Below are 18,436 nucleotides of genomic sequence, written 5' to 3'. Positions count from 1 at the left end.
CAAACTGTGCCCATTAAAGATTTTGGACTTCATTTCCCAGAAGCCTCAGCCATGTTGGCCAATAGTCTGGGATTCTGGGAGTTGAAGTCTAAAGTCCCTTAAAGGACACAGTTTGGGGAATCACTGTATTTAAATGTATTTTAAATACTTGTACCTTTTAAATATATATTTTATTTTTATATGCATTTTGGTTTAATATTTTAATAATTTAATTTTGTTTTAATGGAATATTTTTCTATGTTTTTTAACCCACTGTTTTAATCTTGGAAGCCATTCTGAACCTCAGTTTTGGGGAAAGGGCAGGATCATCATCATCATCACCACCACCACCACCATCATCATCACTGCAGGAATAATCCAGGCTGATACCGCTTGAGCTATCCTGGCTCAGTGCTAGGGAATCCTGGGAATTATAGTTCATTGTGGCACCAGAGCTCTCTCTGACAGAAAAGACTCAAAGGCCTGTTACAGACTGCCAAAATAAAGCTGCTTCGGGTCTCTTTGGAGATATGCTGTTTAAATGATGCATGCATCCTAAGAATCTGGAAGCTGCACCAAAGCTGCACTCCAGTGTTTAGAAATGGAGTGTGGCTTTGGCGCGACCTCCGGCACTGTGTTCTGGATCATAAGAGCTAAAACACACTGAAGAAACAATCCAGTTTGAGACCTCTTTAACTGCCCTGGCTCAGTGCTAGGGAATCCTGGGAATTGTAGTTTATTGTGGCAACAGAGCTACCTCTGACAGAGAAGGTTAAATATCTCACAAAACTACAGTTCCCAGAATTCCCTAGCATTGATCCAGGGCAGTTAAAGTGGTGTGAAACTGGATTATTTCTGCAGTGTGTTTTAACCCTTGGTGGAAGTCAACGACAGCAAGGGCTTAAGTCTGAGGAAAGTCCACAAACGTATAGACAACTTTGTATTTTATTTGTTTTTCTTCTGGGAGGAGGCCTAGGGCAGCTAGAACCAAAGATGGTGGTCCCTCCACATTCACCGGAGTTGAAGTGAAGGGCCCTTGTGAATGTAGGAAAACCACCAATAAAAAAAACACTATACATAATTGTGTGTGTAATATTGTGTATATGTGTGTGTGTGTATAGAAATTCTTGCGCAGGAGGAGACCAGTGGCGCCATCGCTGCATCGCTGACCTAGCGATTTCACGTAAATGCGTTCTGGCCCCACTTTCTTTTCATTTGAAATTAAGAGAAATTCCTCCCGTGTGATAAACTCCTTAGAGATGCCTAGAGTGGACATATTAATGAAAATCGCAAACAATCAAAGCCATAAATGTGGGGCGCCAACTGTACTCTGAAAAGATATTGGATGAAAAAATTAAAATGTGTTAAAAGTTCCATTAAAAGCATAAGAAAACACATTTCAATGTTGTAAAGAGGAGCCATGATAGTTAAAGCCATGTCAAATTGCATTCATTCTCCAATTTGGCACCAGCCCTGGAGATCTGAAAGATCTCACACACATTTGTTGTGGTCTTAAATTGACATATTAAAGCATTACATTTGTGTTCATTAGGGATCCCCCCCTTTGGCATCATTAACATTGACATTAAGCATTAATTAGTTGGTCTAATGAAGATAGTTCTCAACCACACACAGAGAGAGGCATATGTTTCCATGAATCCCACTAGATGGCAGCTGAATATCAGTGATGAATATTTCTTTCAGGCTGCATCAATAGAAGTATAGTGTCTAGATCCAGGAAAGTAATAGTGCCACTCTATTCTGCTTTGGTCAGGCCTCACCTTGGAATATTGTGTCCAGTTCTGGGCACCACAATTCAAAAAGGATATTGAAAAAGTAGGGCATATAATAATAAATTCTTGTTGGTGAAATGTTATTGTTGGGCCTTTGCAGGATTCTACTCTGCCCTCTCCTTTGGATACCTGGAGTATATTTCTAAACCCTCAATTGAAGTTTTAATTTACTACAATGCTACAAATTTGGGGACTGAAGGAAAATATTACTGGGGTATAATTCTTATTTGGGGGCAGTTCCGTCATTTGTTCCCATCCCCGTATTGCTATATCCCCAGGCAAGTATGGACCCGTACAGACAGGCCAAAATATATCTGCTTTGGGTCACATTGGAGGTATGCTGTTTAAATGATGCATGCGCCCTAAAAGGCTGGAAGCCGCACCAAGGCCATGCTCCAGTCCTTAGGACTGGAGTGTGGTTTTGGCATGGCTTCCAGACTCTTGGGACGCATGCATCATTTAAACAGCATACCTCCAAAGTGACCCAAAGCATTTTTTTGGCTTGTTTTTGTATGGGGGGCTATGATCCAGCTATCAAAAATCTGAGAAAAGCCAGCCCATAGCCATGTAACAGTGAAGTGACCACTCTGGGCAGCAGATTTTGAATGACCTGAAAAGGGCAGCAGATTATTAGTCATTTTATTTGCTATTTCACTGTCAGGGATGGATAAAGAGGCCTGTGAATGTTTTGCCTTTTGTGCCAAAATAACCCAGCTGGCTTTGGCTAATAGGTACCATGACCTGGGAGAAGGGGAAGGTCACCATTTGCTACTTTGGCTCAGGCTGCAAAATATCTTGGGTTGGCCCCAAGCTACATTAAATGTCTGTCTTCTCCAGTGAGCCCCTTCTGGCAGTTTTTCTGCTCTCTCTGTACAGCGCTGTCTCAGCATCTCTCTTTAGTACACATGATTGAAGTACAGAACCAAGGGAAGGAAAGATTTATTAAGCTACACAACCCATCTTCTTTCCAGCAGTCTGAGAAGCCAATGTCATTCCAATTTACTTATAATTTGCATCAAATTCCATCACCATTATTCAACTGTGTTGAAACAGTGTTTAAAGCCAGCATTTTTCCCCCTTTGTAAATTGTGCATCCCCTTAAAAGAAATCCTCCTCTCTTCTTAGCTGTATCAACTGTCCTTTACATAGCTCAATGCTGAGACAAAATACACGTCTTAGCAAATTTGATCCTCTTTGTCTAATAAATCATTCCTTTTCAATGCACCAGTCATTACTCTTTAAACAGGCTTTATAATTTTAAAAAAAGGTTTAAAGATTTTAAAATGGAAGTTTTTGCAATTTCTCTTCTGTAGTTTTTCTAAGCATAGCATTTTCCAAGCATAGCCTCATAAAAGCCTGGTTTCCTTCAACAAAAATGGACATTTCCCAAATCCCAAATCCATTTAGGATTAGCTCTTGTTGCCCTGTATCTGGGTTCTGAACATACCTAATTAATTTGCACTTTTCAGTTTGATTTGTGTGCAGAAATCATTTTGCATGTGTGTATGTGTCCTCAAGTTGACTATTGTCTTATGGCGACCTCATGGATTTTTATCTTATCAGCCTCCCTTTGGGAATTATTCTCCTCTCCAGCATTTTGATCATGTTCTCTACAGCAATCTGAGACAAGACACATAGAAACATACTCCATAAACAGAGAGAGTCTTTATGGCTGAAGAGCAAGGGATAAATACTCTACATAAGCAAATAACACATATTTCCCCTGACATCAGTGTCAACAGACTGTCTTTCTGTGTGGCATCCATCAGAATCCATTGTTCATATGAAACGTCACAGTGAAGAACTGGGTGTTGCTTGTGTCAGGGCTGTCCCTGGTTTAAAGACATTTTACTTGACTAATTTTATTTCAACTGACTGATTTATAAGATTATAGTTAAATGCGGTTTTCTCCTTTTGGCAAAATCTGAGTAGTTGTACTGAAGGAAGTGTGAGATATTTGCAATGCAATAATCAAAAGCTGATGATCATTGTTAGCAAAAATACAGTCACATTTAATTTTTCTTATTTCTTTTCTGTTTTTTATTACATCAGAACATGACTCAATTAAGACTGAGACTGAAGTTCAAGAAAATAAGATTAAGAGAAAGTGATATAAAGTGATACAAGTAATATTAAAAAATTAATCAATTTAACACACTAATCTAATCAAGAAACTTGGAGGTTCTGATTTGGGAAAATGCGGCAGCTGTTTGGCAGAAGCAGTATGGTCTCTATCTCTATTTACTCTCTACTTGTCTTTACATGAAAACAATGGTGAAATTACAGAAAGAGTATAGTTCTAGTCACCAAGTCTCAAAAAGAATATTGCAGAGCTGGAAAAGACAACCAAAATGATGAAAGAGATGAAGCAATGCAAAAACTGAGATGGTATGAGGCTTTTAGCTCATCTTAGGGGAAAACTGAGCAAGGCAGGTTAGAGGTGTACAAAATTATGTGTGGTGTGAAGAAAGGAGCTAGGAAAAATGTTTATCCATCAGTCATAAGATGACTGCACAACTCCAAATGCGGGCTGTTTGCTGTCTGGGTTGAGAAGTTGAAAAGCTGAAAGAGCTGGACCCAACCCCATCTGTGGCTGGCATCTTAAGAGAGCATGAGGCATTTATGCCACATTTTTGGGCCCCTTGGACATATTTGAACCTTGGTTTCCTTGGGAATGCCTCACCTAATTTTTCCCTTTTGCCTAGCACATTGCACATGAACTACAATGGCTTGGAGTTGCAGAATAATTGGATGCAAAAGTTGCGGGCTTTCCATATTTCCCTTCTTTTCAGATCAATTTGTGATTGCTCAGGTATGTAAAATGTTTCTAAGGATCTTGGATGCTTCCAGATGAAGTTTTAATTGTGCAATAATTTTGCCTCAAACATGGAATTTTATGAGTTGTGCATGTGCATAGATGCTTTCTTTCAGTGCAACCAACCCTTGGGTGTTTTTCCTTCTGTCTTTCAGTCTTATCACAGAAATCGACTATGAATATGACAGAATAACTGCACAACGTCTTTGAATTGGTAGTTCTATAAGTCATCTGTCTGGAAGTGCATCCTTTCATTGCATTTAAAAAAAACCTTGAAGTCATGAACATTTAAAGATTTCGGCATCTTGAAGGAATGAGTACCAATTTGCTTGGGATTCATGAGAAGGATTAATTTGGCCTTGTTTGTTTCCAAAGCTAAGACACTTTCTAGTGATGTAATGTATTATCTGAGAAGAGGTTTAAGTAATGGGGAGAATTAGCTTTGATCGTGCTGCCAGAGACTATTAAAATTGTTCAAAATCAGTTTACTGCTCTTAGCTATCCTTTACTAAAGAACTGTTTTAAATATGTTTCAAAGTACAGTCAAGTAATTGTGGAAAAAGTGGCTAGCCACATACTCTCACAGGATCATCCACTCCTTTGGAATGGGAATAGACACTTTCTTCTTTCTAGATGGCTGCATCCTATTGAGTCTAGCAGCTCAGCATAACAACATTCAACTAGGCTATTCCAGTTGAAAGAAAAGTGCACTGAACCAAGTGATGTAAAGTTCACAACCTTTCCTCAGTATAGGAAAGTGTATGCCACGTTGTCTGTTTGCCATATTGGAGAGATTATGATGATAGCTCATTGTTTACATGGGACACCTAGGGTCTTCCCCAAATATATGGCACACAGGATCATATCATTTACTTTGTAAGAGACGTTCCTATGTACTGAGGACTCAACAATGCCAAGGTCTTATATGGTATATCAGATCATGGCTGTCTTTGGAACATGATCATATTTATGTTTATTGAATCTAGCAGAATACATTGTAATATTCACCCAGGCTGTTACAAGTGAAAGATTGGTTAATTGAACAGAGACGTGACAATTAGACAATGCAGTGCTTATATATCCAATATTCAGCAACAGAACCAAGTTGGAGAAATTTTGATCCAGTGTTAATGTTTACATGGAATACAATTCCAAGATTATCTTTTTTTTAAATATAAAGGGGAGCCATATTAATATCAGGGAGATTTTAACAGAAGCTTTTAAGGACTGAATGAGCCACGGTTAATGCATCATTTTGGTAATGAAAGTCATACGTTCATGCATTCAAAGTCATATATTCTTGTGTCTAGACTGTATCTTTGCTTTTGAATGCAGCAGAGCGAGGTGCAGAGATGAGATCTAGACAGAGATGAGATCTGCCTTCATTTGTAGAATTCAGTGCTAAGCTTCTTGAAAAACAAAGGGTCTGTATGCCACATTGCTCATATCAAGAATGTGGTCATATCAAGGCTTTTGCAGCAAAAGCTTCTGCGTATTGAGTACTGAGTGAACCAAAATATGTAAGATCGTGGGTACCTCTGGAATAGGAATAGACACTTTATCATTTCTAGATGACCATATCTTTGGTTAGCCTATTGAATCTAGCACAATAACATTCACCAAGGCCAATTTTGGGCCAAACATTTGAACTATAAATGCACATATTTCAAATTGCATGTTACACAAGCACAGCAATGCACACATTTGTGGGATATGCAGATGTTCCTATTATATACAGAAGTAACCAAGCTACAAAATTTTATGCTAAGTAGGAAATAATGTTCATAGTTTACTATGTAAGGGCAATGGATTTAGTCACTTGATGTTCCTACATTTTTCAAACAATTTAATAACATTTTTTGCTAATGAGAAGTAGAACATAGTGCCTTGTCAGGCCTATGGGGAAAAATGTTTGGAAGACAAATGTCAGCTACAAAAGAAGAAAGGAAAAGTATAAGAATGGAGATTACTCATAATAATCTTCACAGCATGGATCCTATTTATTCAAAATTTAAGGCATAAAATATAATGGCAATTATGACAACAACAACAACAACAAAAAGATACAAATGCACTGCTTCTCATTATTGCTCCATGTATGATTTGCATGTGTCATTAATAAAGGAAAACACCACGATCCGCTGTGGCACTGACGCCAAGACGTTCTTGAGTTGAGTTCTGAAAAGGAAACTTTGGCTCCAGTTGTGTTTGCCATTTACCAACAAATTTGTTGTTCACAATTCTGATTATGATGAGAGGCTGATGAGCATGTTGTGCATGTATATCACTCACTGCTCTGACACTCAATAATGTATCAGTGGAATGTGAAAAGAAGAACATGCCAATCCAGCATTAGGTTCCCAGAGCAGTTGACCTGATAGTTCTGGGAAGCTCATATACTGCACAACAAAATATGGGAAGAAACTGAGCATATGGAGAAATAGTGTGTTGTAGTAACTGAAGAACAGGACTCAAGTTAAAGTCTTCAGTGATCCTTGAAACTCAGTGACTTTGGGCCAGTCAGTCTCAGCCTGATTTCACAGCCTTTTGGAGGATAAAGAGGGAAGGAGAGTTTAACCTGCTTCATACCTGGGTCCTTTTACTATACAGTTGTAGCACTATGCTTCCACTCTGATTACCATGGCTGCATTTTATGGAATCATATTTTTGCAGTTCTCAGCTCTTCACCAGAGAATTCTCAATACCCCTCCATTGTAAATCCCAAAATTTCATAGGCTGTTGCTATGCAAGTGCAAGTGGAACTACGATGCTGAAGATCTATTTTGAAGATTTATCATGTTTATTATGGCTAAAAGAATTTATAACATTAGATAATGTAAAACTGTTAGAATTAGAGGGGCATGATCTAAAATTTGAATGGCACTCATATCTTAGGTATGGGAAAATTAGGGCAAATTTAGGCTATAAAACTATATAAGAAAATCTTATCTATAGATAGATAGATAGATAGATAGATAGATAGATAGATAGATAGATAGATAGATGAGATTAAATCCTAAAATTCCAAGATGGTTTTCACCCCAGGAGGCCATTTTTAGGGGAGAAATAGTCAAGAAGGGAGATTGGATAATATATGGAGACTTGTTGAAAAATGACCAGAACGGATGCAATATGAAACAAGTAAGTGAATTAGAGAGAAAAGGATTTAAATTGTTATGGTTGAATTACTATCAACTAAGACAGAGATTCAAAGCTGATGAGGTGGAATATAGCTTTGAACAAAAATTTACAGAATTAAAAAACAATTAACTCCAGAGATAATCACATAATATCTAAATTATACAAAATGTTGTTAAGAATTAATATAGATGAAGAACAGGTTAATGATTGCATGGTCCAATGGGCACAGAATGTAGGGAATACTATTCATAAGGACCAATGGGAAAGGATATGGACAAGGGAATTGACATTTACTTGTGGTTATGACCTTATAGAAAATTACTATAAAATGTTTTGTAAGTTGTATTTAACTCCTAAAAACTTCCCACAAACCCTATTTAGCTCATATTATTGACCAAGGTGATAAAAGTTAATTCTGTCCTATAACCAGGACTGAAACGAGTTTGAAATTGATCTAGATAATCTGTCTCATCCAGAAACCCTCGGAGCTAGAAACTCTTGGAGTATAGATTTGGCTGCTTCATGATGTTATTCCCAGACATAGGATTTGACGTGACTTATATCTTTGCCCTGTTCATTGGTAACTTTCAGCTTCAGAGGTTCTTAATACAAGTAGTGTTTGTATTCTCAAAGTGAATTCTTCCAGATAGAGGATTTAGATTGTTTAGGTCAGAAGAATAGCCAGGAAACTTTAAATAGCTGGGCCAAGCAATATTTTGGTTTGGTTGCAAAAAGTGAAATTTTTCCACATTTTCAGATCTATATAAAAGCTCATAAATTATCTTTGTACATAAATAGTAAATGAAGCCAGCAGATGTTTGTTTAAAATAAAGTCTAGAATATTTATAAAGTCAATGTTCCACAGCACAAAATATAAGAGTGAGTATGCATCAAAGGATATAGACGTTATTTGGAGTTCACAGGGGGTTTTGTGAACCATTGTGGTGTAGTAGTTTGATTGATGGACTATGAATCTGGAGGCCAGTTTAAATCCCCGTTTGACTATGAAAACCCACCTTGCACAAGTGACATTCTCTCAACCTCAGAGGAAGGCTGGGCCAAGAAAAAGGGCAAACCCCCTCCGAACAAATCATGCCAAGCTGAAAAACTGAAGCCACACAACAATGTTATTTATTTATATAAAGATAACAACAATTGACATTATATAATGTCAAATAAATTCATTTGACATTCTATAAAGATAACAAGCAGAGATTCAACTAGCACTCTTCTTAGCGAACCAAAAATGGCGAAAACTAACAGAACAACGGAAAAAACTAAAAGAAGATTTCACACTAACAGAAATAGCCGCAGCCATCGAAAAACTGAAAGCAGACAAAATGGCAGGACCTGATGGATTCCCCATTGCTTACTATAAAAAAACTGAAGAGGAGACAAAAACACCACTAAGATATACAGTGCTCCCTCGGGTTACGAAATTAATTCGTTCCGCGGCCGCTTTCGTAACCCGAAAAGCCTTCGCAAGCCGAAAACCCATAGGCGCTAATGGGGAAAAGCCGCGATTTCGTGTGAAATAGCGCCGAAAAGCACCAAAAATTTTTTCGTAACCCGAAAAAACCTTCGTAACCCGGAACAATTATTTCCTATGGGATTTTTTCGTATCCCGGAAATTTCGTAACGTGGGTATTTCGTATCCCGGGGTACCACTGTACTTTAAATGTAGTCTTAAGGGACGGTATATCAGGTTCATGGAAACCAGTGAAGATAATATTAATACCCAAAGAGGGGTAAGATAACATGAAGATGGGAAATTACAGACCAGCATTACTGCTCAAACTTGATTACAAAATCACTGGGTTCTTTTTACTCTGGAGGGGTGGTGCACAGTTTGGGGGCTGCGCCATCCCTCTGGAGTTTAAACGGGCATCTGCAGACCGCCATTTTGCAGCGGTCTGTACTGCCCCTTTGTTACAAATGACTGGGTTTTCTGCCCATCTTCTATCTCACAGAGAGGAAGACTACAAATGCATGTGTCCACATGTTTGCTCACCAGGGCAGAATTTTCTTCTCACCTCGTGTGAGCTGCAGATTCCAGCCCTGTACTGAATCGTGCCACTTCTGTCACATTTGAAATGTAGTAAATTAAACCCTGGCAAAAAGAGCAGGTTCCAGGGGCTGAACATTGGCTTGAATTAGTCCCTGTTGCTGAGTCTGTTAAATAAATGTGCTTCAGAACGACATTTTATATTACTATGACTAAACACTGATACTGAGGAAATTACTCATTTTAATCTGTTTATTGGCTAGATCTCATACACAATCTCCTGACCTTTCCACAAAGGAAGTTTTTCAGCCATAAAAGGATATCTTGTTATGTTTGTTTACTGAATCACTGGTGTAGCATTGGAGTGTGTGGTTTCCCAAATCTTGTTCTGTGTCATGGAACAACACATGCCTGAATTTTACCATGCAGGAGGTATCCATATGCGGGAATGGGACTTATTCTAGTACCTACAGTTTGCAAATCAAGAAGACATGCTTTCTGCATATGATACTAAAATAAGCAGGAGGGATCAGTTCACCATTGATCACAATGAAGCTTGTTTGGGGATGAGGGGAAAGCCAACAAAAGACTGTGCCTAGTCTGTATCAAGAAAAAATGAACAAGAACTTGCCTCATGATTATGCATGAGTGCATTGTTCTGGATTTTGCCCTTTCTTCCTCATGGCTAATAGTCATGTACTTTTGATGTTCTAACTAATTCCTCCAAAGAACTCTTTAACAAGAAAACTAAACACAAAGCCTGACCAAGCTGCAGCGATCAATTAGAAATGACATCGTAACTTTTGGATGGCTTTGGAATGAAAATCAAATTAGTAACTTGCGGTCAGCTCTTTTTTGTTTTAAAACTGTCTTAATTAGAAACACTGATATTGTTTAAGTGCTAGTATGAGAGAAATATCTCAAGTCATAGCCAATTTCTTTAAAAAAGCAACAAGACAGATGCAAAAAGGCATAATACTGAATATATTCCTGATGTCTGCTATATGAGAGCACAGACTGACCTGAAAGTCATTACTGTACCAAATTAATGTCAATAAGATACCTTGAGTGGTTTTTCTAAATATCAGTAAAAACAGGGATACAAAAACAGTTGGCTTTGATTAAGAAGCCTGGTTCTTATCATAACAAAAAAAACAACAACCCCATTTACTTTTATAGATATTCTTGCTTGCTGGTAACCTTCCAGATCTTGAAACAAGTAGGAGAAATGCTTTTCTGAATTGCTAAGACCATTGAAATACTGTGTTTGGACTTTCAGGACCAGCTTCATGTCTCATGGCAATTGCATCGTGAAAGAAAATTGGAACATATCATTTTGAAAACATTTCTTATCGGGCCTCTTTTCTCTTGCGTGATTGCACTGCTTGGATCCAGTATGGCATAGTTGTTTGAGTGTTGGGACCTTATCGCACCACTTCAATTTGGGATGGATGAGACAGTGACGGCAGGTATGGGGTGCATGGTGGCAGCAGGTCCATGGCATGGCTGTGTGTGTGTGTAAACACCTGCCCACCACCATGACAGCCTGGGTACTGACCCGGGTTAGAAGCAGGGGAGGGGGGCCATGTTATCCTGCTCTTCTGCTCAGGCCCCAAGGCACTTGTCTTTTGCAGGTAAGCCTTTTGCAAAATAATAGAATTGCTCAGGTAGCATTTCCACTGGTTGACAAGAATGGTACTTTCTCTGGTTAGATAGTAAGCAAGATGAATGTGAAATCATATACCTCTGAAAACGTTTTTCACATTTGTAACATACCCCAATCTTTATCCAAAGAGTTTGGAGTAGTGTGTATTGGTTTATCCCATTTCTGTCTTCATGACACATTCTTGTACGGACACATAATGGAAAAGAGTGATCTTCTATGGTCAGCAAGTACAGCCAATATACGGGTTTGTCATTCATAAGCTAATTGTTTTACCATCTCTCTAAAAAAATCTGCTGTTCTAAAAGCATACAGTTACAGGCTTGGATTTCGACACACACACAGGACACACACTTTCAATACTTAGGGATGTTCAATGAGAGGACTTGTCTTATATGTCCTTGAGATGTTTTCCTGCAGAACTACATATATAGCCAGGACAACATACTATTGGAAGATGTCATTGGGCCCAAACAGGCCAAAATAAAGCTGCTTCAGGTCACTTTGGAGGTATGCTGTTTAAATGCTGCATTGCGTCCTAAGAGGCTGGAAGCTGTGCCAAAGCAGCGCTCCATTCCTAAGGTCTAGAGTGCAGCTTTGGCACAGCTTCTGGTCTCTTAAGACACATGAGTCATTTAAATAGCATACCTCCAAAGTGACCTGAAGCAGCTTTATTTTGGCCTGTCTGTTTGGGCCCATTCATGAGGAAATCTTATTGCTCAAGGCAGTGGCAGGAACTGCTAGGCTAAGCCCCAGATGGACCATGCTAATGTTAGAATATAACTCTAATTGCAGAAAGCAGATTTGGTTGCCAAGAGTGATCAACAGGAAGCAAAGATGGTTTATTTAAAAAAGAGAGGAGCTTCTCTTCTGACTTGAAATCTTAAGATAAACAAGTTTATGTCACTAAGTACAGCTGAGGAAGGGGAGTTTGTTGGAAATCCTCCAGAGCAAAGATACCTGTCATTATATAAATCTTGGATGAAGATTCCTTAAACAACTCCCAGTATTTCTTTGCTTGTGTGTTCTGTATTTCCACTTACACTTTGATCCCTGGAGTGGTAGAAAGAGCACATCCACTACATTCCAAGACAAATGTAAGTAGCTGGAAAGGTCCAAACAGTTGTTTAAACAGCTCTGTTTTCACTGTTTGGAAACCATGATGACACAAACCCGTTGTTGAAGACTGTGTCAGATCTATTTCTGTCAAACCGGGAGAGTACAGTGAGGTGAAGACAAGGCCAAAGAAGAGAAGTGAGGGGTTTTGGTCACCCTAACCCTTAAAAATGAGGAAGTAGCTGGAGCCAGGTAGTTTAGATGACATGAAAAGTCAGCAACCTGCTTTCATTGAGAGAAGCAGAAGCCATAGAACCTTGTTTCATGGTTAGTTTATAAGTGTTAAGTGTTTCAGAACTGAAATTTCCGAAGACAGATGCAGAGCCTCTACAGTTTCAGGTGTAGAACGTAGAAGCACCAGCCAACAGGGATGACCTGGAATCATTGGTTGAGTGATCATGTTCTCCTGGGGTTTGTTATACAGTGGAAAGGAGAAGCCAAGCAAACTCAGACACACATTTTAGACTTTAGTACTGATTTCAGTAAACTTAGGAAAGAACTAGGTATGGTCAAGAATACTAAAAGAAAAGGTGGTTCTGGACGGATGGGAGTTTCTCAAAAAGACACAGTTTTAAACAGTTCAGATGAGGAGGATGGGAGGTATCTCAAGAAAGGATGGAAGAACTTTTAACTGAGCTAAGTTTTAAAAGGGGACATGTGTAAGAAATGGAAAAGGGGGGAAATCAACAAAGAGGAATTCAAACAAATGGCTAGCATGTGTAGGCATAAAGTCAGAAAAGCTAAAGCTCAAAATGAATGGAGATTTTGCTTAACTTAACCAGCCTTCCATTTGAAGAGTTTCTCTCCTTTCCTTTCCAGGCAGCAGTAGCAGGACAATCTTCCCGCTACCCCACCCCACTAAAGCTAAAAGGGACATTTTCAGGACAGGCTCCAAGGATTACTCCTCATATGATGGTTTCCTGGCCTAGAGAGAATCTCTGTGTTGGAAAACACGTATCTTGTCACTCCTCAAGTGTTGTGTGTTTATATTGCTGTAAGCACATAGATGACCGCACCAGTGCACTTGGAAACTCCCTTGTCTGTGCACTTCGTAGAAAAATAAACATGTCAAAAGTGTCCATCTAGTTGTTCTGTTGTTTTTCCTTATTCTGTCATTATCTTTTTGTGGGAAAAACATCACGCAGGAAGCAGGTCTACTGTATGCCAGAATCCCCAAGTTATTGGATTAAATTCAGTGAGGCTTAGCAACTGCATCATCACCTTTTGCAATTCACACATGCCCTGCAAATATACAATTAATGGTGAGAGAGTTTAAAGACTTATATCTCCTATTCAGTGCTCATTCCTCAAAACAAGAGATGCTGATGTTTAACCCAACCTGGAAGGTGCCAGACATTTAGATGCTGGCTGCGAGAGTGATTAAAAAAACACCATGTTATGAAAAAATCATTGCGCTCTTTTCATCCCACTGATCCTAGAAACTAAGCAAGCTCAGATGTGGTTAGAACTTGTATGGGATATTGCAGAGGAATATCCAGTGTTGCGGGACATATTTCAGAGGAAGGCAAACTGCCTCTGAGTATTCCCTGCCTAAGAAAATCCTACAAAATTCATGGGATTCCTTTCAAGGGTGTTTTCTCTCCATATTCCCAAATCATCAGTGTCCATTAGAGTAGCTGATAACAGCAGTTGCCCAGCCACTGTTGAAGACCAAGCAGATGAGTAGTCTTTTACTGGAATGATGAACACATTGCAATATTGAACATATGTATTTATTTCTAATACGTCCTAAAGGATAATAATTTGTTGCATCTGTCTCCCAACCATGTGTCTCATAAGCATGCCCCCTTCATGTGAATTGCATTCTAGATCTCTTATACCATACCAACTAGTAAGAATACTAAATCATAAAATACAACAAGTAAATATAAGCAACCAATTATATCAATTAAAACTGGATTATTTGTATCAAACTGGATTATTTCTGCAGTGTGTTTTTGACCTTAGAAGACTTTAACCCCTTACTCTGCAGGATGATTTAATTCAGTTTTATATTCTAACACAGAAATGCCAAAGCAAGTTGTGAAAAAAACTGTATAGGAGGTAATTTTTGGATTGAGATTGCCACATTCCTATAAAACTAGTCTACATTTTAAAAAAAAAATGTTCCTCAATTTTGCAGGGCTGGGTTTTTTATAAGGTAGCTTTCTGACCATAGGGCATTCCTTAATGTAACATGGTCCAGGCTTCCCTATTGGTTATGGCAAGGAGACTAGCAGAACAAGGACTGAACCATGCCTGGTATCTGCATAGACAGTTCTTGGAAAGATTCAGAATCGAAGCAGGATTAGAGAGCTTTGAATTTCTAATATCAGATTTGGATAATAATTGCACCATTGCAAAAATGTATAAGATGCTATTAGATATAGAAATGGAAGGAGAAGTTGTTAAAGATAATATGCTTTTTGTTTTAAGTGAGGCTTTGGGCAGACTTCCAGTAAGCCCCAGAGTATGTTGCTGTTAAAATCTCCATGCCGTCAGTCAGTGCCAAACGGAATGTGCCTTTTGGATCACATGGAGCTTATTTATAGACCACAGAAACTCCTTCCTTTCCCTTGAATGTGAAGGTCACTAAACAGGCAGTCCCTTGGGGCTGCCCTTTGGTGCTTCATGGGGGACACAGCAAACGCCTAAGGACGCCAACCTCAGGTCAGTTTTGCACTGGTTTTTCATTAGGGTTTGTGCCAAGGCCCAGAATTATTCCTCCGAGGCTGATACTTGTTGCCTTAAGTGTCCAGAGGATCTGCATCTTGGGATCTTTTCTCCTTAGAAACCCTGCCCTTGTATTCAGGCTAGCAGATGCTTGGTCCAGGAGATATAGAGGCCTAAATGGCATCTCCCTGAATAACTACTTTTTCCTAATCTGGAGAAAAGGTAAAACTGTATTAAAATGAATCTCCAGCTAGAAGAAACTGGAAATTACAGTCCTTAGAGATGAGTCAGGACTGACAAGAACTTCTTAATGTAAGTGAGATATCTCATTGAAATCCCTAAGGCTTAACCTTGAAGTAGGTGAGCGGGTGCTGTGCTGTGTTTTATGTAGAATAAAAGGATTCCAATCCAAATATTTTGTAGGGCCATCCAGTCCAACCCTCTGACATGCAGGAACCCACAGTCAAAGCATCCCTGACAGATGACCATCCAGCCTCTGTTTAAAAACCTCATGTTGAACCTGTTTTAAAAACATTTTTATACATGTATCCTGTGAATAGCCACAGAAAGTGGCACTTGGAGAATCTCTGCTTTAGTTTTAATAAAGCAGATTGTTATTGTGTTATTTTAGCAAACATTAGTTTGAAAGGAGTGCTGTGATGCTGTGCGCCATGTGGAGTGGTGTGGAGCAGTGCACATCATCATGTCGCCCTGGGGGCAGAGTCAGGGCATGTGTCATGTGGACAAGGGGTTGAAAGGGTCAAGTCCTCACTACATTTAATCTGAAGGGGACTGACCCTCTTCTATGATCTGGCAAAACTGGACTATGAAGGGCACCTCCAGATGGGAAGTGACAGGTTTTATTTCCGTATGAACCAATTTTACTTTAGAAATCTATAAACTATTCCCCATTGGTTGCATCTGCACTGCAGAAATAATCCAGTTTGATAGCATTTAACTGCCATGACTCTTTGCTATGGAATTTTGGGAATTGTTTGTTGTGGCACCTGAGCTTTATTTGTGCAGTGCGGATGCAGCCATCCTGAAGTATTTCCTAGGAGTTCCTAGCACTACTAAATACTTTTTATTGTCACTCCTCAGGTCAGTTTAAATTAACCCAATTGAATTCATTATTTCTGAAATAAAATGTATTGGTTACTTGCTGTATGTTTCTCCTGCAAGATTCCTGTGTAGTTGAGCCTCCTCAGAAATTATCAATCTGAAGTGTATTACATAATAAAGGACTAAGAAATATTAAGACTGCTGTGGTCCTTGAGCCTGCCCAAGAATAATAAAGGCTGCAATCTGCAAACTGCCTTATGTGCACTTACTTGTAAGCATCACTTTGCACATGGAAAGCATTTCTAAGTAGATATTGTGTTTGTATGAGTTGTCATATTAATAATAATGGCTGGGAAATATAATTGGCCCTTCCCTTTCATGCATCTTTAAGTAGGCTAAATTAGTAATCATCTCTCCCAATGCTGACACCTTGCCCCTGCCCCTTATAAACAGTTTCAGGGGCCCTAGTTCTCAGGATGAGTCTCCTGCATGCTTGGGATTAGAAGCATTTTGGAATATTTGCATACATAATGAGATATCTTGGAGGTGTGACCGAAGTCTAAACATGAAATTCATTTATGTTTCATATACACCTTATACATTTAGGTAATTATATACACAATGTGTCCTAATAATTTTGTGCATGAAAGAAAATGTGTTTATACTGAACCATTAGCTTACTTGCTAATTAGCTTACTTGCTGTTCACCGCTATGATCTTTGGAATAGTGGTATATATAAATAAAACAAATTATTATTAAATTATTATTAGAAAGCAAAACTGTCACTATATCAGCCACTCATGTGGACAATTTTGGATTTTGGAATATTTCAGATTTTGGAATTGTGGATAGCAGAGGCTGATCCTGTAAAATGCTCTGAGCACAGTGACTAACTTTGAACCTTTCTACCTACAGGACAATTGGATCAACATCAAGGGCAGAGTGCTTTGCTTCTGGAACTGTGGAGATGGCTGGCTTGGTGCGATGTGCTAGCAACTATTCATTGCCATTCCTTCTTACTCTGAAGACGTTACGGCTGTCAACTGGACAGCGCTCATTTAAAACTTTCCCTACTTTATGGAGTGAACAGACAGTAAAAGGTATAGTGTGTGGTTCATTATCTGGAAAAAAAAGGGGAGTTTTCTTGTACAAATACTTGTGAAAAAGCAATGGCATAGTATAGTCTATATTGTCTTGGTGATGCATGATCACGCAATGAGATATATAATAGTACTATAACTTCAATGACCATTATGGAAAAAGGGCAAGATATAAATCAATCAATCAATCAAACAAACAAACAAACAAATGGAGGGCATCTAGCTAGGGGGAAAAAGACAAGCTGACTCAGTTTTGAATGGACAAAGGATTTTCAAAGTGCAAAGCTGCTTCAAAAATTCAACAGAGCTGATGCAAGGAACCTGATGATAGGTTGAATCCTCTTTGGAAGATAGTCTGAACTTCCTGGACCAGACTGCAAAAAAGAGCAAATTATACCAGGAGACTTGCAAATCACCAGAGGATAGTCCAGGACCTTGAAAAGAAGGTACAGATTGTTATCACCACCACGAAGAAGTAGAGGAGTTGTACTTTAGAGGTAGTGGATACACTACCTCCCAGCTCCAGAGAGTGCCACAGCCTAATGACACAGGCTAGGCCAGTGGCTATGCAGAGGAGTGCCTCTTTGTATAAGAACAAAACCATCTTAAGTTGGGCAGGGAAAAGCTCAGTTAATCTTCTGTCATCCCATTTTTTCAGCTGCTTTTAAAACCATGCAAACTCCCCCACCCCAAATGATGCACTTCCTAGAATCATGGAGTTGGAAGAGACCACAGGGGCCATCCAGTCCAACCCCTGCCATGCGGGAACTCTCAACCAAAGCATTCCTGACAGCTGGCCATCCAGCCTCTGTTTAAAGACTTCCAAAGAAGGAGACTCCACCACACTCCAAGGGAGTGTGTTCCACTGTCAAACAGCTCTTACTGTTAGGAAGTTCCTCCTAACGTTGAAGTGGCTTTTTCTATAGCTTGCATCCATTGTTCTGGGTCCTATTCGCTGGAGCAGCAGAAAACAAGCTTGCTCCAGCCTCAATATGACATTCCTTCAAATATTTAAACACTAAAATATTTAAACCTCAAAAGAAGGAGACTCCACCACCTTCCGAGGAAGTGTGTCCCACTGTCAAGCA

At 39.1% G+C, this 18,436-nt stretch overlaps 1 protein-coding gene across 1 annotated transcript in view; it reads left to right on the top strand.

Moving 5' to 3' along the window:
- Positions 1-15,082: 15,082 nt before the first annotated feature.
- The window catches only part of LOC121935531 (NAD(P) transhydrogenase, mitochondrial-like), a 53,777-nt gene continuing 50,423 nt past the window's right edge, over positions 15,083-18,436 (top strand). The window contains exons 1-2 of the mRNA XM_042477154.1: positions 15,083-15,182; positions 17,164-17,348. Coding sequence (XP_042333088.1) covers positions 17,216-17,348 — 133 coding nt within the window. The 5' untranslated portion in view covers positions 15,083-15,182; positions 17,164-17,215. The remainder of the gene's footprint in view (positions 15,183-17,163; positions 17,349-18,436) is intronic.

This window comes from Sceloporus undulatus, chromosome 6 (genome assembly GCF_019175285.1).
Source record: "Sceloporus undulatus isolate JIND9_A2432 ecotype Alabama chromosome 6, SceUnd_v1.1, whole genome shotgun sequence".
NCBI classification, from domain to species: Eukaryota; Metazoa; Chordata; class Lepidosauria; order Squamata; family Phrynosomatidae; genus Sceloporus; species Sceloporus undulatus.
Note: the sequence above shows the minus strand (reverse complement) of the source record. Positions and strands in the feature narration are given on the sequence as shown.